The 22,200-nt window shown below is 42.9% G+C and overlaps 3 protein-coding genes across 22 annotated transcripts in view; 1 reads left to right on the top strand and 2 right to left on the bottom strand.

Moving 5' to 3' along the window:
• KLHL20 (kelch like family member 20) overlaps window positions 1–386 on the bottom strand; it is a 50,892-nt gene extending 50,506 nt beyond the window's left edge. For 5 of the 11 annotated variants that reach the window (XR_014790361.1, XR_014790362.1, XR_014790363.1 and 2 more), the window contains exon 1: window positions 157–386. The gene's annotated coding sequence lies outside the window, so the exon portion shown is untranslated. The remainder of the gene's footprint in view (window positions 1–156) is intronic. The other 6 variants (XR_014790364.1, XR_014790365.1, XR_014790367.1 and 3 more) reach the window with 3 other exon arrangements.
• Window positions 387–461: 75 nt separating this feature from the next.
• Window positions 462–22,200, top strand: part of ANKRD45 (ankyrin repeat domain 45) — a 35,184-nt gene continuing 13,445 nt past the window's right edge. For 3 of the 10 annotated variants that reach the window (XR_014790371.1, XM_084851178.1, XM_084851179.1), the window contains exons 1-5: window positions 462–530; window positions 3,471–3,597; window positions 8,265–8,432; window positions 15,789–15,883; window positions 19,881–20,019. Coding sequence is in view for 8 of the 10 variants with exons in the window: in XM_084851178.1 (XP_084707304.1) it covers window positions 3,486–3,597; window positions 8,265–8,432; window positions 15,789–15,883; window positions 19,881–20,019 (514 nt within the window). In the remaining 2 variants the exon portion in view is untranslated. Of the gene's footprint in view, window positions 531–3,470; window positions 3,790–8,264; window positions 8,433–15,788; window positions 15,884–19,880; window positions 20,020–22,200 lie in introns of all 10 variants that reach the window. The other 7 variants (XR_014790369.1, XM_084851174.1, XM_084851175.1 and 4 more) reach the window with 3 other exon arrangements.
• Window positions 11,946–14,085, bottom strand: TEX50 (testis expressed 50). The gene is made up of 2 exons (XM_084851182.1): window positions 13,762–14,085; window positions 11,946–12,227 (listed from the first exon to the last, which is right to left on the bottom strand). Exons 1-2 carry the CDS (start codon window positions 14,083–14,085, stop codon window positions 11,946–11,948), a joined length of 606 nt encoding a protein of 201 aa, XP_084707308.1.

Here is a 22,200-nt window from a genome sequence, read left to right as displayed (position 1 = left end):
AGCGGGGCTCTTCCACCGTTACGTTTCCCGTATGTCTGTGGCCCCCGGGCTCCGAACCCCTTTCCTCTCACCCACCGCTCCTTTCGTATTCTCCTCTACCCCACCCCCAACCCGCGTTCTCTGCCCCCCCAGTTATGACTGTCTCTGGAAACTGACCTCCCAGCGGGGCTGGGGCGCTTGTTCTAAGGAAGCCTCCACGTCGAGGATGGGGGCTGTTGAAGAGTAAAACAGCCGGACATGGGCTCTATCATTCCGACGGGGCGGAGAGGAATGAAGGGTCCTTCCCCACTTCTATGGCCCCAACGATGCTCGCAGCTCTTTCTGGTCCCGGAAACTGCCAATAGCCAGCACCGCCGCCCCCCGTTTTCAGCCCAGCAGCCGGAAGTAATCCCGGGCTGTTAGCGTTCCGTGCAGGAACTCCGAGCACCCACGCAAACGTTCCTGCCTCGCTAACTCAAGCCGTTGCCGTGGAGACTGGCAGCCGCTGCTGGGGCGCAACTCGAAGGGAGCGCTGAGGAGGCCTGAACGAGGTCTGTCTTGAGCGGGCTGAGGATGGGCGGGAAGGGTTTTTTTTAAATCCTAATGTTGCCACAGGGCCAGGCAGGATAATATGGGGTCCAGTTACTCCAGTCTGGTTCTTTGGGACCAAACGCTCGTTAAACTGATTTATGGAGCACCATCCATATTGATATCGCTTTACAAAGAACGAGAAGACAGGCCCCTCCTCCAAAGGGACCAGGGTGCTTCCAGAGAAGGCTTTTACTGTGCAATCGAGGGCCTCATTCACGGGATTTTAGGGGGCTGGGAGTGGTGTCCAGACGACCTAGTTGTCTTCCATTTGTAACCCCTCAGAATTTTCCCTCTTCTTCCTCCTCCTTTTTTCTTACCACAGGAATTGTTTCCAGGATGCCTCTAGATGTATCTTTTATGGTGCCATCACCCTGCCTCATCCACGGAATTTTACAGGGCTTCCGGATGATATGATCTTCATCTGGAAGGTTCAACTTCCAGACTAAGGGGGTTCAAAAGGGTTCAGCTTGTAACCCTCCTGTGTTTTTCGACCACTTCTTCCCTCTTTTCTCTTACCCAGACAATCCATTAAGGAGAAAAAGGCAGGATAGCTATGTGATGCCTTCTAATTAGTAGTACAAATTACTCCATCTGGAAGCACCCCCAGACAGAGGGCTCCTAGCACTACCACTCAAAAGGGATTATGTAGTTTCCCATTCTTTCCCTTCTTCATGGATTTTCTGTGGTAAGAAAAAAAACAGAAGAAGCAGTAGGAAAACACAAATAGTTACAAATGAAAGATGACACTGTTGCTTGAGCCTCCTGTAAAGTTATGTGAATGAGGCAGGGAAATGGCACAATAAAAGCCTTGTCTGGAAGCACCCTTTGTTTCAGGGTGCCTCCAGACAAAGCTTTTAGTATGTAATTTGGCCTGCCACGTTCACGAAAATATATGTGGGGTCCAGACATTGTCATCTTTAATTTGTAATCCTCCCATGTTTTGGCCACTGTTACGTCCATTTTTTTTCTTACGAGAAAACAACCCATTAAGGGTGCAATCCTATGCATGTTTAGACAGAAAAAAGTCCTACAACTCCCAGCATTCCCCAGCCAGCCTTGCTGTCTAAACATGCATAGGATTGTGCCCTAAAGAAGAAAAAATGAAATAGCTGCACAGTGTCTTTTGACTTATAGCTCTAGGCGCCCTCCATCTGGAAGCACCCTCTGATAAATGTACAGAGGGAGCAATCCTCTGTGGAGAGGCAGCTGCCTCCAAACTCAGAGGTGACCGCCTATCCAATGCAGGGCGGGCAGAGCATGGAGAAGATCCCCCTCCGTGCTCTGCCCGCCCTGCATTTGTGGCTAGAAGGCCAATTTCGGCTGTCTAGCCGCAGGACTTCGGAGTGTGGAGGGAAGGTTGGACAACGCATAGGAAGCGTCGTGCCGGCACTTCCCGCCCCCAGGAATGCCCCCTTTTGCCCCGCTCCACACTGCTCATCCAAGTGCGGAGCCCGGGGACAATCTGCACCGCACGTTTTTTTTGTGGTAAGAAAAAAGATGGAAGAAGCACTGAGAAAACATAGGAAGGTTATAAATTTACGAAAACAACATGTGACACCCCCCCAATGTATAAATGAGACACGTAAATTGCACAATAAAAGCCTTATCTAAAAGCACTCTTAGGCTTAATTACAATAGGTGGACTAGGGGGGTGTACCAAAAGCATCATGGAAAGGTTGGCACCCTTTTGGATGAGACTGTCAAATATACATAATTTCCCCCCACCTTTAGTAGCTAATTTAAGGATGTTTGCAAACTCTTTAAATAAAGCCATGACACGGAGGTAGCATCTGAACTGAAAATATTTTGAAGATGTCCCTGCTGCTAAGACCCCCTTCTCACAAACAGCAGATGAGTATTCAGACAGCTGTCTGGTCTGACTACATCTTGTGGTAGCAAATTCCTGGTGACTTGCTTCCTGGTGACCCAAGAAAACCTAGTGGTAGACATAAAGAATGATGGCAGATTGAATCGTAACTCATTTTTCAGTCACAAATCTGACTGAAAAAATGTAGAAATAGTATAAGCAAAGGTGACAAATGGGATCCTGGGTGGATGAGCAGAACAGCCTTTAGGGTAGATCTTTTCTTCTTACTTTTCCCCCAGCATCCCATAGTAAAAAGGAGAAGATACTTAGGCTGTGGGCCTGTTCAGACATCACACTAAGGCATGGTGGTTGGGGAATTTCCCAACCATGGTGGCTTGGCGTGTTATTTGGAAGAAGAAAACCACATTCCCTGTGGTTACTAAGCCACCCCTGCTAACCACCCCCCTCCGAAATGGTTAAGGGGTCCTCGGGAGGCTTATGGTGTCATCTGGCAGGCTCTCTGGTGGTTTAAAAGGGCTCCAGAGGACTTCCAGGCCGTGACCATAGAATCTGCTGGCTAGAGCATTTGCAACTGCGGGCAAATGCTCGGACTTTCTCTATGGTTGCGCAGCCATTCGGGACAGTGAAGCAGCCGCCAGGAGCCATTCACACCGTGGAGGACATCGGGATATGCACAAACCACACCAGAAAGCTCGCCAGGTAACTATGGGGGGTGTTAGTGGAACCACGCAGTGCCACGTGGTTCCCGGTTGTGTGACAGGTCCGCGTGTCGTGGTTCCACTAACCCCCCCTCCATAGGTACCCTAACCACTTCCCCCCTGTGCAGATGTGAATAGGCCCACTATTCCTATACCTGTTTACCCATTGAACAAAGTGGGACTTAAATCTGAGTAAACTTGTATAGGATTGCATTGCATTGTCAGAGAGACCCAAAGAATTCTGGAGTGGTCGTTGGCAAAAAAAAAAAAGTTTGAAATTCCTGTAGAGAAAAATGATGGTGCTCCATGAATGTGCAAACCATAATCCACCACCTGCTTAAACAGGTTCCATCTTGTTCCTCTTATCTTCTCAGGCTAATCCTGACGAAATGGAACCAGTAGAAGACACAGTGGATTCAGCAAAAAAAAATGAGCCTGAGAATTTGGGACCTCAAGAGGAAGCAACATATTTCAATCCTCTCCTGAGGGCTGCCCTAACTGGTAATATAGAGGAAGTTCAACAAATTTTTGAGGACCCGGAGGATCCTGATAATGAAAAAGCCACCGAGCTGCTAATGGAAAAGGATATTGTAGGGAGAGGCTTGTTGTTTGCAACTTGCATGGCTGGGCAGAGCGACATTATCCGGGCACTGGCAAGATATGGGGTGGATCTGAAGGATAAAACATCCAGAGGTACATAACTGACTAGATTTTTGGACCGGGGTTATTTGCCACAGTTTTCTAGCCACAGTTTTGATCCTGTCAAAGACACTGACCCTGTTCACATGTAACACTAAGCCATGATGGTTAAGCATTGTGAGCTAACTATGATGGCATAGCGTGTCATGTGGAGGGCATTTTTCCCAACCATGGTGGCTACATAACCACGGTGTAACCACACTCACTAACCACGTGCTGCAGTAGGACCCAACCATAGTTTAGTGTGTTGTCTGTCAGGCCCCTGTGGTTATCCCAGAGCCGAGATAGAGCTCCATGTCGAGAGCGGCCAAAAATGGTGCCGCTGCTCCTGCCAGCGTATGAGAGCTGCATGGTCGACATCTGCCACGGTGTAACCACACTCACTAACCACATGCTGCAGTAGGCCCCAACCATAGTTCAGTGTGTTGTCTGTCAGGCCCCTGTGGTTATCCCAGAGCCAGGATAGAGCTCCATGTCAAGAGCGGCCAAAAATGGTGCCGCCGCTCCTGCCAGCGTATGAGAGCTGCATGGTCGACATCTTCCTAGCAACACATGATGCGGTAGCCAGGAGCCAGCCCCAGCACTGTCCGTCCCTGCCTGCCCTACGTAGTCAGAGAAGCGCGCCAGGCACAAAGATGTTTTCATGACCTTGAGCACCCTGGGTTCTCAGGCACAAGCAGCTGTGACTGCTGCAGAAAGCGAAAGCACCCTCGCCTGCCAGGCCACTGGCCAAGCAGTTGCATCCCTTGAAAAAAACGGAGGACCCCTCTCCCCCTGCCCCCGGGTTTCCTACCCGATGCCCTCTTTCCCGATATGAGTCCTGGTAATGTTTTTGCATTTTTATATGCTTTTTGTATCATTCGCCAGCAAGACCAGGTTTCCACACACCCACGCAGCTGCTTTGTACACCAATAAAGCTTTACTTCGCACCCTGTGCTGCTTCATGGACTAGGGGAGGGGGGCTCTGCCAGGGGCCTGGGGAGGGGCGTGGTGCCAAGGGGCATGCTTTCTTTCCTCTGCAACTGGGGGCGGTGCCAGGGGCAGGAACAGAGGCAGCCAGATGTTCTGCGTCTCTGCATTGCACTGCTGTGGGGGGGGCACGACAGGGGCACTGGGGAACTGCGCCTGCCACGACAGTGCCTGAAGCCAAGCCGTGTTGTCAGCCTGCAAGTGGGATCCAACAGCAGCTTGGGTGTGTGGCTTACACACTGGGACAGCGGTGGCAGATGGGGCGGGGATTGGCAGCAGCAGTGGAGCAGGCCCGCCCCTCGCATGCCACAGACCAATGGGGAGGCGGTGGCTACTGTGCCACCTCCATGATGGCCACTCGCAGCCAGTTCTGCTACAGTTCTGCTGGGATGTGTGGGAGTGGCCAGGAGGACTGGGGTGTTTAGCAGTGCAGGAGATGGTTAGTAGAACTATGCTGCAGACTGTGGTTCCGTGATCGTGTGGCGGGAACATGCGGTGTGGTTAGCGGTTACTACCCTGCAGCATGGTTACCCTAACCACCCTCTCCCCCTTTGTGTCTGAACAGGGCCACTGTGAGGCCTGTCATTTAACTGGATTATCCTTTCCCAGCCATATTTACTAGTTATTTCTGCTCCAATGTTTTGATCCTCAGATCCTCCTGTATTTTTTTTTTTTTTACCAACCTCCTTATTATGTTCACTCACTGTTTATGTTATTTATGTATATATTTTGGATGCTGCACTTGCCTTGAAAAAATAAGTCCACAAATGTTACTAGCCCACAACATTTTTTTACTAGCCTGCCATGCTCATACCTTTTTTTTCTTGAAAGTAAAAAAATAACCTTTGAAAAGTTTCTTTACCTGGTTGTCTGGAAGTGATCCTTCCTCACTACGGGTGACCAGGTAAGTACTTATCAACAGGCCTGCTGCATTAAAATGCCCCATAAAATGCTACCAGAAACTTTACATTTCACAATTAGAATACATAATTCAAATTATAAATTGGACGGATGAACTTATATTAACAACATTTGCTATTTTGGTAGAAAAAGTTGGATTTTCATAAAGAATTTGTAATATTATTGACAGTATAGTGGAACACAAGGGACATTGATGGAGAGATGTATAAGAACAGACTATAAAAAGGGTGAGGATGTATATGGAGTGCAAAAATCACTATAGTGCCATAACCCTTAGTAGACACTGTTTGCAGATCTGTCCATAAATTGTTACAAAGCAGGTCAACTATCATGTCTTTCTGTACATGTATAGTTTGTGTTTTGTATTTTTGGTTGGCATCACCTTGGCTAAAGAAACCATTTTGATTTGAGAAAGGCAGCAACAGCAAGAGGCTTGAGGACTGCCAGGAATGAGAAAGCCCCAGATGGTACCAGAAATGTTACATGTTACAATTGGAATACATAATTCAAATTATAAATTGCACAGATGTTTGTATGTCTTCTACTGATTAAATTAAAAGGAGTTGCTCCTATGGAACTGTGGATACATGCAAATGCTTGTCTGACTACCAAATTACCAGCCCAACCAGACTACCCATGAGAGTACCTTTAAATTGGCTGACTCCCAGCTGTGGCAGGAAACATGAAACGTCCCAATTCCAAGATAGATCCGTTGGTTAAACCACCACCTGGGCATCTCTTGTGATACAATTTTGTTCTATAGACCTCCACCTAACCGATATCCAGGTTCATGGCTTTTGTAATGCTCAGTCAGCTAGCTTTAACTCTGTCAAGTAACCAAGATGTCTCCTTTCATTCCTGAGTCAAACTATCAGCCCCTTTATTCTACCCCATCTTGAGCCAGCCCCAAAACTACTGACCCCTTGGTACTGTTTGTTTTGAAGTAGTGTTTATTTCACATAGTGCCCTTGTGTTCAAGCACCCAGTACTCTTCTTTGTGATTTGGGATTCAGCATGGTCATACTGTTGCACAGCTCCAAAATCAGCCCGGGGTTCCTGCGACTCTTAGGCCAACTCCTTCTTATCCTTTCCTTGGCACGTTCCCCACTCTGCTCTGGTACCTAGCCCATTTCTCCAGGGCCAGAATTTTTCTCTCCCTTCAGATTTAACCCCTTTTGCCTAGATAGATCCGTGTTGCCTTGTATACCCAGATAGAGCTTCACCCCCTGGTGAAGCACTGGTTAAGCCTCACCAGCCACGTTCAGTACTGGACGCAGCCACCTTGTGAGCTCACTGCGTTGCTTGATGGATCTAGTGCCTTGCAGGAGCTGCACCATCCAGATGAGTTGATGACTCTGAGTCTCATGGTTAGGTGGACAAATAGGGAATTAGAGGTTTTGTGTTGAGGTGGCCACAAGGATCTTAAGTCAAATGCAATCGCCTTCTTAGCCACAATGTTTTGATTTTAGTTAGCTCACCTTTCTTGCTTCCTCTCCCCCGTTATCTTGCCGCTGTTCATGTTTTCTTGCTCAGAATACTTAGCTGTTGTTAGAGATCCTGGAGCCATAACAATTTGGTCAAAAAAACAGAATTTGGAGAGGCTAAACATGAGGCTTCTTCATAGATGGTTTACCCCCGCGTGGGCCACCATTTGTCACCAGTACTCAAGCACCCCAGCATACAGCTTCCCATACCCTGTCTTGCTATTTCTGTATTTCCATACCTATAATATAAGTAGCCTACACCAGTCAGGTGAAACAAGATCTGGTTTTATTTCTTGGTCTTTCTTCATACAGGTTGGAGTTTGGCATCCATCTTGGAATCACACCCAAAAACTACAAAGCCAGAGCTAGCCATGTTTCAAATTTAAAGAAACACATTTGGGTTTTGACCACTAGGTGGCAACAGCATAAACATATATTACAGGCTTCCCAGTCCCACTCCTAATTTGGCTAATGCTAATTCCCCCATCTCTGTCTTTCTCCACCACTACGTTAGGACTATTAGAAGGAGTATGTATACCAGTCCATGTGCTAGTGGGTTGGTATACTAACCAAGCATTTTCACTTCTGTAAGATATTTGTGATCACTTGCAATACTTACTCTAAACAGTTGTCTCAAGCTAATTTTCCCCACTTCAGGTAGCTATTTCCACATTTTCTCGAAGCACAGTTCAAAATCGGTTGTGTGCACCCCACACCTCTGGGAAAGATTCCTTCATTCCCCCTGTGTACATGTGAGTTCTTGTACACAAAATGAACAATAAATTGTTTTTAAAAATAGATACATTGGTTTATTCTCAAGACAGCTGTTAAAAACACAGGAGTTCTGGCAGATAAAGTTTGGTAATCCTAATAAGGAAGTTTATAATTCAGTTGCCTTCTTTGATTGAGAAAGCAGTATGCTTTAAATCAGAAAGGCTTTATGGATGCAGGCTGACCATCCTTTGTTAAGCTGATGGCTTGTTAACTGGCAGATAAAAGTTTTTTTTGGTGAAGGAATATATTATGGAGAGACAGAACATAATTAACAGGTATTCTATCCATAACTGTACAAACATATTTGGCCCACTCTCTCAGGTTATACACTTCTCCATTGTGCTGCAGCCTGGGGTCAACTAGAGACTTTGAAAACTCTTGTAGAACTGGAAGCTGACATTTATGCAACCACCTTCCGAGGTGAAAAGGCCAGAGATCTTGCCTACCGATATGAGCAGACAGAGTGTGTTGATTTCTTGGATTGGGCAGGTAAGATTGGTAACTCCTGAGCTTCTTTGAGATGTGGACCTGATCTTACTCATGCTAAGCCAGATCCTGAACAGCTATAAATGAGTATGAGTACAGCATTGAATTGAAACAATCGAAGGCCATTTTAATGTGATGCAGTGAATCCAGTGCTGGACTTGAATCAGGGAAAGTTACAGTGGCATTGTAGGCCGTAGACCCTCATCTTGGTGATCTTAATGTCTCTCAGAGTGTTGGTCCTGGCAGCCCTTTAATCAGTTATCCTGTCCTGACATCAACCTGCCAGCCCAGCTCTAGGCTAGGGCAGGAGCCCAGTTGCTACCTAGTGAACTTCCCAGAGCTCAAGTGAGACCAGCCTGGCGGGGCAGACCCTGACAATGTGTTCTGTTATGCTTCCTGTCACTAAAGCCCCATTATAAATATTTACTGCCAAATATTAGGCAATTGTAATGGAATCTGTGGTGTCACGTCCACACATAGTCCCACAGTGGTGTAAATAGCATGGCTTCAGGAACAAACATCCCTGCCAGGAAGGAAGGCAAAGCAGGCATCACAGTTGCTGTAGCCGGGCTGTTCATTCCAACTGCTGCCCTCCTCCCCAGGCCCATCTACCACCAACTGCCCTGTGAGAAGGATTCCTAGGGAGAGAGAGAGGGAGGCAAGCAAAGATAAGGCTAGGTGCCTGCTCAGCTAAACTACCTTCATCTAGGCATAGGAGCGGGTCTACAGTTAGAGGAAGTGGGAAGATGCCAAGACCTACTCCGGCAGGGAAGGCATGCTGGAGGCACTCTTTGGCAGCAAAGTTGGGCCTGAGGAGAAGGCCTACCTGTAAAAACTGGCCGCTGCCAACTGCAGGATGGTATTGGGCTTCCAGACAGGCAGTGGGGAAGTATCCCAGAGGGCTGCAAAGTGAGGGTCCATGATTGGTGGGCTCAGTAGTGTTGTCGTGGACACTGGGGGTGTGGCTGTTAGTATTGATATGTTCTATGCTTTTTCGAATGCTTTTATTTTTTCCCCCGCTTTTGTGCTGAGAGTTCAATAGAATCCCAACTAAGTTATGCTGACATTACGTTGGCTGTCAGATGCCAGGACTTCAAGACTGCTCAGTAAGTTTCCATTTAATTCATGCATAAACCATCCTCCTTTCAGCAGCAATGTCCCATCATTACCCTGTTTTTTAAAATGAGACAGATGGCTAATTGTGTTTAATAATGTGAAAAAGTGCACAAATTAATGTCTTCACCCAGAAATGGGGGTGGACCTACATACAGCAGATCAGATGGCTAGATTTACAAATAAAATAAAAGGTAATGATTTAAAAATGTGGACAGTCAATAACACTTTTATAAAATAATTTTTATTTAAGGAAAAAGGTTTTTACATTTTTAACATTTCAGTATAAAACAAAATAAACTTCCCCTCCTGGCCCCATCCAGCTGGTCACTTCCTATCAATATTTGACTCAATAAAGAACAAATGGCTTTCAAGGAACATATTGTGGAGAAAGTGCTTTATATCTAGTGCCATTCTCTTTTAAGACACAATTTTTCCTCTCAAAATGGTTCAGCTGTTCCATGTCACTTTAGTATACCCCTCCCATCCAAGCATCTGACATGCATCCAAACAGGAAATCTGCTATAATTGTTCTGTCTAGCTAGGAGATAGATAAAACATTCTCTATTCTTCATCTACAGCCACCTACATGCCTTAAATATCAAACCCGAGTAACCAGGCTTGGCCCCAAGAGTTGTCCAGTCCCACATGATCATAGAAAAACTGCCCTGCAGTCCCTCCCTTTGGATATTGGCTGAAAGTCTCTTCTCTCATATGCTGGTTGAATAACTAAGTTACCTGTCAATATGCCCCTCACCCAGTGGTTTCTTCAAATTTAGGGGTTTTCCCATTCAAAATGTCAGCTGTCCATTTTCTGGAATACCTGAGACTGTCCCTCACATAGAAGTGAGCGGATATTGGACTTCAATACTAGATACTGCTTAGAATTATTTTATGAGGAGGCATGTTAGAGCTTTAAATGTCGTTTTATTTGCAAGCTGTCTGCCTGTTTAACCTAAATCTATCTGTAATCCCAACCTAGCTCTTTAATAAAATTTTGATTTGGTTTCAACTGAGGGGTGACTGAATGTTTGACACCTCAAGGATCTTATTCTCCTATGCAGCCTGACTGTGCATTCACCGTACCATAAAGGCCAGTGCGTAATATGGGAGACAGGCCATGAACTGAGACAGAGCCTGTCAGCCTTTGCCTTAGGACATGAGTGCAGGGGGTGGGGGCAGCAGCTGTTAACTTCTCCACACACACATTTAACAGTGAGTGGAGAACTGCAAGGCCTCCACCTTCACTGGTACAGATAACTTGGACCCCATGTTTAATTCTTAGCTGAGCCAGGATAACTTACTATTTTGTAGTTCTTCAGGGATGCATTTGACCATGTTTTGGATATTGTTTGGTTTAAGTTTATTGTTGTTTTAGCTTTTGAGGAAGAGTTGTACTGCATGTGTTGGCGTGGCTTGAGATGCCACCTAGTAAAACCTTCCTAATGCATACACACACTCCAATTCTTGATGAGTTCATCACTTTATTACTTTATGGGAAGCTTGCATGGCTGCATCTGCACTAAAGGGAAGAGGTTCTCCTTTGTTCCCTGTCATGATGTCCTCAAAAAGGGCTGCCAGAAGTATCATTGCCCGCCATACAGGAGCTCTGAAGCAGTTGGCAGCAGGCACAGCTGTTCCGAGGAAAGAGAGGGAGGCCTAAGAGGAAAGCAGATGTGTCAGGCTCGGTTTTTGCTTGGTTGCTAAGGGATCCTTTTTCTTCCCTGACTTCCTGCCCCTCTTCTCAGTGGAGAATGGCAGTTCAGATAAACTTGACCCTCAGCCACGGAATGCCTTGCCCACCCTCTGGGATCACTTGCCTGTTGCCTGACCCTTGCTTTCTCCCTATCAGGCCCTCTGACCTTCCTTTATCCTTGTTGTTCCTGAGCACATACCACATCAGGACAGCACTGGGAAGGGACACGCCTTTCTATCTTTTGTTGCCACAGAAGTACTACATTAGTGGAAAGGTTGGATCTGGAATCTAGTGAGAATGCCTGGTGTATAGCTGCTACAACAGCACTTTGTTACTTGTGAAACGGGCATCTTCCATTAGAGAAATGTATTTATTTTTTATCCCAGTTTTGAATAACTGAAGTAGCGTAACATACCAGGATCATATGGAAGAATCACAGCATTATCTACCAAATACAGTCTTTAATTATTGATATTGTAAATGCAAATCACTTTGAATAGGCTTTTAAAATACATTTGACAGCCCTTCTTTTGTGCCTCTTTCACCTTAATTATCCATAAGATTCTTTACAGAATCCATCTCAAACATATTGAGCAACCATACTGAGGCTTTTGTCATTTACTTTTGTACTCTGTTGGCTTAGCAGCATCATTACAAATATTATGAAAGGCTGACCATGGGAAGGAAGAATCTTATTGGGGTTTTTTTTAGATTTCATGCATTATGGTATCTCCACTGGAGCTGTAGTTGTGGGGACACATTGGGAAGAGCTGTTCGTCCTCATCAATGTCATCACCTTTTCTCTTTTTGCTTAATTTATGGTATTTGGCTTCTTTCTTCTGATGGTGGGCGACGTGCTTCATGTACTTCATAATCTTCGAGGTATTGGTTACCAACCTGCAGAGCATTTTGTCCTTGTTGTAGGTGTATTCATCCTTCAGTTCTGTAGTAATTGAAACTGCAGGTGTCTGGATCATTGCCTGACAGGGCTGAGAAAAAGGGCAAAACAAGATTAATACTTTGTATCAAGAGTAACAAAAAAGTAAGTTATTCAGGGATATCATCTTTTTTTACTGGCTGTGCTTCTATGTCTTTTAACTTGATGTGTACATGTTAAGCAGAATACGTTTTTCCTCACACACAGATAAAAATGATGGGCAACGCTTCTCCTGCTCAGTTTCTTGCTGTCAGGCTGTTATTAAAAGCACAGGAGCAAGGCCAGTAAAAATGGCCTTAATTGTTGCAGTGTTCATAGCTTGTGAATGGGTCCTTAACAGTTATTATTTATTTGTGTATATACCACTTTTCAAGTAACATTTGTACTTGGTGCCCAGTTGAAGAATTATCATTAAGCCCTATAGGAAGGCTGCCTTAGAGTGCAATCCTAGGCATGTTTAGACAGAAAAAGGCCAATAATTCCCAGCATGCCCTTTTTCTGTCTAAACATGTCTAGGATTGCGCTCTTAGGCATTTTACCTTATTCTTACTTCTAAGCCTTGAGGAACAATATATATCTACTGATTTACCAGCAGTATCTCATTTCTTGTTTATTCATAATAAAGCAGCACTGTACACCCCCCCCCCCCCAACATCAAATTCTGGTGACAGATGCTTTCATTTCTTGATTCTACTCATTCTACTTTCCTTAGATCTATCTCCTGGTTGTTAAGTCTACTTTTGATTCTTGCCCAGTATCCACATATAATCCCTGGCTCCAGTTCTGCCCCTGGCTTCACCCCAAAGTTCTCCTCTGTTCCCCCAGTCTTAAACTGCTGTCCTGGATTTGGCATGAAAACATCACATCTACTGCTCCTCTCTTTCGGCATTATGCTTATTTGCAGATCAGCCCTCTGGCTTCTGTTGCCTTGGTGCCTGAGAGCTGAGCTCAGTAGTGCTGATGTGAAGTTCTTTAAAGCAGAGTTAGGAATTCCTTAATAAGTGCATATTTACCCAGAATGGCAACTTTAATTGAAAATGTACATCAAATGGGATCTGACCCTATTACCCTATACCAGGCTGTGTGTCTGTGTTCCACTCAAAATCCTAAGCAGGCACAAATGTAGCCACTTTTGCAAACTTAAGACTATAGGGTTTGGATTCAGTTGATCATAATTTAGATGTTTGGAGTGCAAAATACATACAGGGCATATCTACACCTGACTATACCTGGTTTCATCCACCTAGAGAACAAGGGAAATTGTAGTTCTGCAAACACTGACTAATGATGTGTAACAGAATTCTCACCCCCACCACCAAACTACAATTCCCAGGATTCTGTGGAGGTAATCAAGTGGAATAAAACCAGTGTTTGTAATGCAGATATAACCACACTGGCCTGGCTATTATGTGTTATTCAGGAAGTACTTCTGACAGGAAATGCCAGATGCATGGTTTGGGCTTTTTTGCCCCAAATGCATTGGAATTTGAGTTAGGGGTAGGAAATGAAACTTAGGGACAGACAGTGGTCTGATTTAGAGTGGGTAGATGGTACTCTTTATTACACAACTGGTATCTGAATCTTACCTTTGGGTTTTTTGCCAGTTTCAGTTTGGGTAACAGGTAGTGTATAGATAAACCTACAACTAGGAGGAGTGCCACCTTACAACTAGCATATAAAACTTCTAGGCACCCTTTGGATAGTCCCATGCCAGTAAAACAGTGGCATATTTGGCACATTGCGGTATGAAGACAGTTAGATTGCTCTTTAATCATTAGTTGCTCCAGATCCTGTGGAGTCATATCCCAAGCAACTCTTGTCCAGGCTGGTCGTTCACAAAAACCAAGAACATCTTGCAACAAGAAGACAGTCCCCAAGAGAACAAAACAGTGAAGACCTTGAAGAAACATTTCGTGAATTTTTCAGCCAGAAATGCTTCCCATTAATTGATGTTCCTTGCAAAGGAATTGCAGCAAATGGTCTTTGAAGTTCATGCTGATTGTCACAAAAGAATTCTAATCAAATAAATCCTTCCATCATTACCCAGCTCCTGTCTTGAGCACTGGACAGTCTTGAATGCAAGCAATATCAGTCCATCAGCTGTTGAAAGATTCTGTTATGTCATAAAGGGGCTCCAGATCTTTATAACTTCTGTGATGTCATTAAGATCTCAAGGAGAGGCTTTCTCATGAAGCAAAATTTGATGTAGTAGCTCCAGGGCAAAGGATGCAGAATTTCTTATTGTTACAAAGCCAAAGTATATGGAATCAAATAAAACACAATTCCTTCCCCTGTGCATCCATGCCTCCATTTCCCACATCTTCTGTTGTTTTCCTTTGGCTTATTTTATATTGCAAGCCCCTTGCGTAAGGACCTCATACCTGTTCTTTGTAGAGAGCTATGTACATAGATGGCACTTTATAAATAGATAATTCTTCAGTACAGTTGACTTGTGAATGCTGATGAATCATAAAACCCCAATGTGCAGTTAAAATAAGATTTTTTAAAAATAGCTATTATAGTTATATAGAAATATTAGAAAATGTGATTATATTTGATTTTATTTCAAATAACCCTATGTCATATGTGTTAATGTAATAATGCTTTCATTAATTCTGGGTAAGGCATCTCACAGTTGAAATAATGAAAGACCATGGTTTAGAATGAAACTTTATGAAATGTTATTGACCATTTTCATGTGGGTTAATACAGGATTGTTATACGGTACTGTTCAATTTTGTTAAATTGTGAAGAACCAGTATACTTCATTTTGAAACAAAATGAGAAAGTGTTGGTAATATTTCAGAAAATTTAAACTTTATTTTTAATGTAAAAGGTGTATTTATGGAGAATTCCATATTATTATTTTCAAAATGTTGCAAACACAAACTGAAGCTTCATTATTTTCTCTCTTCTCAGAACTCACACTCATTCAGAACACAATATAGGGTTTCAGTGCTCTGCACACCTTATAGAGGATAGGAGATGCTTTTTGGGAAAGGATGGAAGATATTCAGAAATCACACCCTGAGGCTTCCTTTCCCTGTTAATACCTCTCCCCTCGTGCTTACAAGGTATGATGAACCTTGTCTTTGCACTGCAGGTCCATAAGTAGCCAGACGTTACAAGGTATGCCAATATGGGTTATGATGTCATAATATCCCTTAAGGTTTAGTACCAATAGAAGGGATTTCATGTATAAATGGATCACTGCTCAAGAGCAGAATGGAATAGATGAGGAATCTGTACAGCACATAAGTGAGTAATACACATGGAAGATAAAGCTATCTATGGCTACTAGTCATGATGGCTATGTGCTACCTCCAGTATCAGAGGCACTATGCCTATGTATATCAGTTGCTGGGAAACATGAGCAGAAGGGTGTTATTGCACTCATGTCCTACTTGTTCGTTTCCCACAGGCAGTTGGTTGGCCATTGTGTAAACAGTGATAGACTAGATGGACCCTGGTCTGATCCAGCATGGCTCTTCTTATGTTCTTAATACAGTATAGCCAGGTTAGACTTTGACTCGGGTAGTCTTTATATTATAAAGAGTGACTGCATTTTCCTGGGTATTTTAACTCCTCTCTCTCTCTCTCTCTCTCTCTCTAGAAGCCAAGCAGAACTTACAAAACTTTATCTCCCAAATCCAGGCAATGGTTACAGATCCTGAGAAAGTTCAGGGAAGGCTTAATAAAGAGGATAAGGTATAGTGCAGAATCCATGACAATGTTTAAAGACTTTCTTCATTCTGGATGTAGGAGTAAATTTGGCTAGTGTTGCGTAAATCATTAGTATTAAGTGGCATGCCTGATGTGGACATAGAAAAGAGATTATAATGCCAAATAATACTTCTATACGGTCATCAGAACCTCAGAAGTTGCTAATAACAGTCACAGTTCAAATGTCAACCTAGCTCTTCTTCAGCAATGAGCCAGAGACTAATTTGGGAATGATAATATAAGAAGGAAAAGTGACTACCTCAGTCTAAAACGATACATTACAAATGCCTTTCCTTGCACTAGCAAAGGATAAAAATGCAAAATGTTTAAATTATGGATCATAATCATTGTGTGCTCCCCACTTCCTCAAGCAGGGGCAGCACTACCTGGAGTTTGGTTCCGTTTGGAGGACAGAGCACTAAAGACTGGTGGTGTTTTTGCAATATTTGCTTATTTACAAATATTCAGGTAAAGCATAGGTGGAGGCAAGCAGCACGTACTAGGCAACCGATCCATTGCTGAGAATCTGGTACACAGTGAGTGTCACCCCGCACCCCAGGAGTGTCTTCCTCCCTCTCTCGCTCTCTGTTTCCGATTCAGTGTGTATCTTACATCACCTCTTCCCTTAGCTGGGAGGGTAAGAAGTATTGTCTTCCAAGCTCTGGTAGTTCTCCATTAAAAACACTCAAGAAGGATCAACTATTTCCTAATAATTTTCTCCTGGTGAGGAAACATCTATCAAACATCGGAGCCCATGCAATCTACCTAAATGAATGGCCGGCCAGCTGCCCTCACACCTTTTCTGTGTAATACTGCTCCTTAGCTTTCATGTAATCCTTTTTGAACATTTGAAGTACTTCACATACATTCTCAGTACTCCTTACAATATCCTGGTAAGATAGGCAACACTATAACTATATTGGAGATGAGGCTCAGTTCCAACATCACATTATACCATGTTTGATTTTAACCATAGTTCAGAGCCCAATACCTTCAAACCTACAAAAGGCAAGCTGTAATTTAGAACTGTTTGTCTACTTTCATTTTCTGCCCTCTCCCCACTCAGCTTCATACATTTACTCCTGTCCCTGTGCTGCAGCAGTTTCTGAAAGCAGAGTGATGGCTGTAAGTATGGTTTGTCAATTCAGAGATCATGTAAAACCACCATTAGCAGAAACCATGGTTTGCAAACCCACTTCATGTTATAGTTTCTGATTTGCCGATCAGAAAGCATAATTTGTCAATTCAGACTTCATGCTAGATTTAACCATGGTTTAGCATAATACCTAAATTGAGACAATGGATGCTTCCACACTAGGGGTTTAGTATGGAACTGCCATGCTTGATTCACTGACTTTTAATGCACATCTATACAATGCCATCATCCAATCACTGTCATCCTGGGGATTTTTCCTCTGTTTTTTACAACTTTTCTCAGACTGCTGAAAGTCTGGGTTTTTTTTCATAAAAATCAAAGAGTGTGGTCTCCACAGGTGTAAGATGTGTTTGGAGCAGGATTTTGATGTGGGCAGTGATGTATTGGAAAAGTGAACCTATCACAACTCAACACACATTCATTATAACCTGTGCAGTGGGTGCCATTTTAGAACCTTGTTTTTCTATCTTTTACTTATCATTAAAATGTTTTCTGGCTACATTTTTTTAAAAATGGGAGAGGTGGTGTCAGTTATCCCACCACTAACCACCACGTTGTCATGGACTCACCCCTTTTCTACAGTACCCCACCAATTAAATCCACCAAATGTGGGAAAAATCCCACATAGGTCATACTATAATACCTTCTGATTAGGACTAGTAGCTATAACTATATAGAGGCTCACTCTACCTGTTAATTGTTTCTTATCTAATTCTGCTGCCACCATAAACCAGAACTCTTATTTACCTGTTACCCTCATTCCCCATGGTAGCTCAGTGTAGACATAGGACAAAACAGACCCGAGGTTAATATAAGTAAAAGAAAGATATAGTAAATTTATTTTTTAAAAACCATATAAATATAGCAGAATATATTACTGTTTCTTGTAATGGTTAACCCATAAACAACCAAGGTGTTACTGTTGCCTTAAGAAACTGGCTATGTGTTACCTCTCCCTATCCAACCTTAAGCCAATTTCCCAGCTAAGCTCCATCCCAGTTAGCACACAGGCTGTGCTGAAGGTTTAGATTGTAGTCTTCCTTTTAGTAGGGGCTCTCTGCACTCAAGTACCTTCAGGTCCATTGCACCCTGCTGTTACTTCGGCTTCAGCTTTCCACTCCTCCCTCGCAGATCTTCTCCAACTCTTGCCTCAAGTTATTTCAACCTCTGGGTTTTCCCTTCAGCTCTTAGCAGCTTCTCCCAGCTGCTGCTCACTGACTGACTCCAGAATCAAACTGCCGAGTGACTGATTCTCTGCTAGGGCTGAACCTACCCTTATATTCCCTCTAGTCAGGACACTCCAGCCGGTCAGCTAATTTTGGAGTAGAATTCCCCACCATCACTGGACTTTAAAAATGGACCAATATATTTGAATAGAATGTCCACAAGTTAACCAATCATATCTGACCTCACTTTGATTCTACACTCCAGTATAAGAAGACAGGAATTCACACACATATAACATAGCCACCTCCTCAGTAATAACAAGCAACAAAATGGGCATTTATCAGTTTGCCAGACTGTCAGCATAACATTCAAAAGACACAGTTTTCTCTTTCTACTTAATCTTTCATACATCAGTCATAAAACAAAACACATAAACATTCATAATTTTTACCGGAGGTAAATACAGCTTCTTCACAGGGAGATGGTGCTACAGTATAAAGATGATAATGCAATAGTTTTAATTCTTAAAAAATGTAAAACAAACAACTTTCTGGTCACCACTAAAATGGTGGTGAGTAGAAAGTGTTTTTTTAATTTAATCATCAAAGAAATAACATTATTGTATTACCATGCTTCAGCACTGTAACACCATTACAAAAATTAACATAGCATTATGGTATTGTAGCACTATACCTTTCTTCCATGAAAAAAGGGAGGTGTGGTGCTATAGCACCATAATGCTATGTCAGGTTTTTTTTTGTATTTGTAATGTTATAATGCCATATCATAATAATGCTAATTTTTTAAGATTTAAAAAATCCTTTCTGCTCAACATGGTGGTGCTTTTCCTATAGACTCAACAGAGCAATTATATAAGGACCTCTAGAAGGCTTTAAAACCATTCCTGTTCTATGTGGGCTTTGGGGTTTCGTTTGGTAAATCATTTTATGTTCTTGTTGCTGAGTGTACTTTTACTGAAGATTGTGTTTTCTATTGGCTTTTATATGTATACAAATGGGGCCTGCAACAAAGTGTTGCAGTGTTTCATCTTCTAACAGGAGTGTTCCCATTCAGGGTCCCAACCAGCCAGCCAATCATACCCCAGGATACTTCTTTCCAATCTTCCATCCCATTTTCCACTTTATTTTTTCTACTGAGTGACACTCAACGTACCATTGCTTACAGAGATGCTCAGTCTTCATTCAGCTGTTTTGCAGGGGTGCCTTCTTTAGTGTTTAAAAGAACATGTATTTCTTCAAACTCAGGGGATCCCTAAGCATGCCGATATCACCCTCTGGTTTCTTAGTGGGCCCATTTTGGCTCTGATCCTACAGTCACTCACCATTTTAGTTTGCTATTAGAGGGATTTCATTCATTCCACTTTTATCCAGCTTTTCATATTACAGGTCAAATACACTTCCAGTCAGAATTAAAACAATAAAACTATCAAACCAAATTGTTTAGAAACAGGTTGAAACTATGACCTAGTTTGCACATACGGCAAATCGTGGAGTGTGTAGATATTTTCTTACTGCCAGGTTACACAGGAGTTAGCGTGTGTTGTTTTCCCTACATTTTGATTGGTTAAGCTTCCAATGATAAACTTAGTGAATGTAGAGTTTGCTTTTCTGATGCACTCCCTTTTTATTCTCTGTGTAGAATATTTCTCTCAAAGCCTGCCAGGCCAAGTCAGATTGGCTTGAAAACACTAAGGAGCCTACCATGCTAGAATTTATAGACCAGAAGCAGCAGCTAGAGGATATAATGCTTCCAATCTTCACAAAGTTGTCTACACCCCGTGAGTACCAGAGGCTTCCTGCTGGATAGAAACCACTGTCTAAAATGTTTTGCAGTTATTTTCCTTTCAGGGAACATTTTCTACACTACCATGTCTGTCAAGATACACAGAGGTATTAGCCATGAAAGCCTTGTATATTCTAGAGGATGATGAACCATGTTGGGCCTCACATGAGCAGAAAATGCACCCTAAAATATGGCCAGAACTATGTTCATATTTTGTGCATATTGCAGAACAATAATGGAGGAAAACTAGTTTTCACAGTTCTCCACCATGACGAATCTTTATTGATTAACCTTTATCAGCTTACAAACATTGTTCAGTCTCTAAGCTTTCAAAGTTCAAGGTAGGCCTTAAGGAGGCAACTATAGGTAGCACTGAGCTCCTCCCAGGCGCTCATCTCCACCTCCCAGCTCATTCTTTCTGTACTCACGGACTGGACCCCAGCTGGTGATGTTACATATCCCTCCATTTGACTGAGTGTCCACAGATGATGCTGGAGCCCAGCAAAGCAACCTATTTGCTTCCTCACGTACCTCCCACATTAACCATTCTGGTTACTGTAAACCTACATAGTCTTACTGCTTCCTTTTCCTTTTTGTTTGCCTGTTCCCTGACCTGGGTGGAAGGCAAGAATAAACCTCACCAGTTTAACAATTGATTTTGCTCTGCATTTATTAAATATTATGGAGGCTTACTGGGACAAAATGAGAATTCCCAGCCTATGTGAAATGTTTGTTTTTAAAATGGCAGAATATCTAAAGCATCAAAAACACTCCAGCACCCAGTAATATTAGAGAGAATGTATATAGATAATGGCAATATATGTCAACACAGACATTCCATTTTGCATGGAACCCACATTGTAAAAGTATACAACTGGTGTTTTTTTTTAATATTATCTACCATTATTCTCTGTAATATGACATGCTTAATGGTTTCTAAAGCTAGTGAATTGAAATGCCTAGAGTATGGATAATAGGCTCTCCTCTGTTGCCTTTTTTTTATGATAGGTTTTAACTCTATGTGGTGTTATAGTATGTTTTTTAATTGTGATGCTTCTGACACGAATAAATAAATAACTCTATGGGGGGAATAGTTATCAGATTTCAGCTGGGGTGGTAAGAAACTACATCTCCAAGTGCTTTGGACTTCAACTCCCAGCATTAGTGACCACTGGCATACTGGCAGGGGTTTCTGGGAGTTGAAATCCAAAACGTCTGGAGATATACTTTCTGCCCACCCCTGGAGTACAGCTTTTCTATACAAAACAAAATATTTCACATATCCTGATAAGAAAACTTTCTTCAGGATGTCAAGTATAAAGAGAACTCGTAAAAGAGAGCTTCGGCTATTGGGCGGTATAGAAATGAAATAAATAAATAAATAAATAAATAAATAAATGAATGAATGAATGAATGTTAGAGGCATACCCAAGGCTGCAGTTTCATACATCCATGGAATTTCCATCCAAGCATGGAGAAGATTATATCCTACAATTTTGGAACAAGAATGTCTAAACCTTGCCGTTGCAGTAGAGCTTGAGAACATGGGCTTATGAAAATTTCTTTTATTTCCTACTGCATCATTAACATCTGCGAAATCCAGGAGCATGGAAGCAGAATACATTATGCCAATATACATTTAAGTTGCATAAATGATTTTGGCAAAAAGTACACACACATGCCAGAACTATCTTTAATCTTCCCTGAAATATATTTTAAAGATACAATAGAATTATGAAAAGATTCCTTCTGCCCTACACAAGCAAGGAAATAATAAATCCCATATAGAGGTAGCCTTGCTTTCAGAGCCCATCTGCAATTGTTCTTGGCAAACCAGTTTAGACTTGGGCCACTTAACACTAATGCCATTCTTCAAGTAGAATTCCGGAAGAGTGAGGACTAAGAGGCTAACCCCAAAGTGATCACTTCTCTTCTTCCAAGTTCTACCACTTCCAAAGCAGCCAGCAACTGCCTGAGCTAGAGGATTGTTGTTGTTGTTGTTCAGTCATTAAGTCGTGTCCGACTCTTCATGACCCCATGGACCATAGCACGCCAGGCCTTCCTGTCCTCCACTCTCTCCCGGAGCGTGCTCAAGTTCATATTCATTGCATTGGTGATGCTATCTAGCCATCTCATCCTCAGCCGTCCCCTTCTCCTTTTGCCTTCAGTCTTTCCC

This window comes from Heloderma suspectum, chromosome 4 (assembly GCF_057233095.1).
Source record: "Heloderma suspectum isolate Gila_16-S chromosome 4, 16-S_ref, whole genome shotgun sequence".
Lineage (NCBI taxonomy): Eukaryota > Metazoa > Chordata > Lepidosauria > Squamata > Helodermatidae > Heloderma > Heloderma suspectum.
The sequence above is the reverse complement of the archived record's forward strand: the minus strand, read 5'-3'. Positions and strand labels throughout refer to the sequence as shown.

What these genes read in the sequence shown, in the direction of transcription:
- TEX50 (XM_084851182.1), bottom strand. Translation starts at nt 14,085, where the DNA reads ATGTTTCTTCAAGGTCTTCACTGTTTTGTTCTCTTGGGGACTGTCTTC. An exon ending in AACTGGCAAAAAACCCAAAG is followed by an intron (nt 12,228 to 13,761) that starts GTAAGATTCAGA and finishes CCTTTTTCTCAG; the next exon opens with CCCTGTCAGGCAATGATCCA.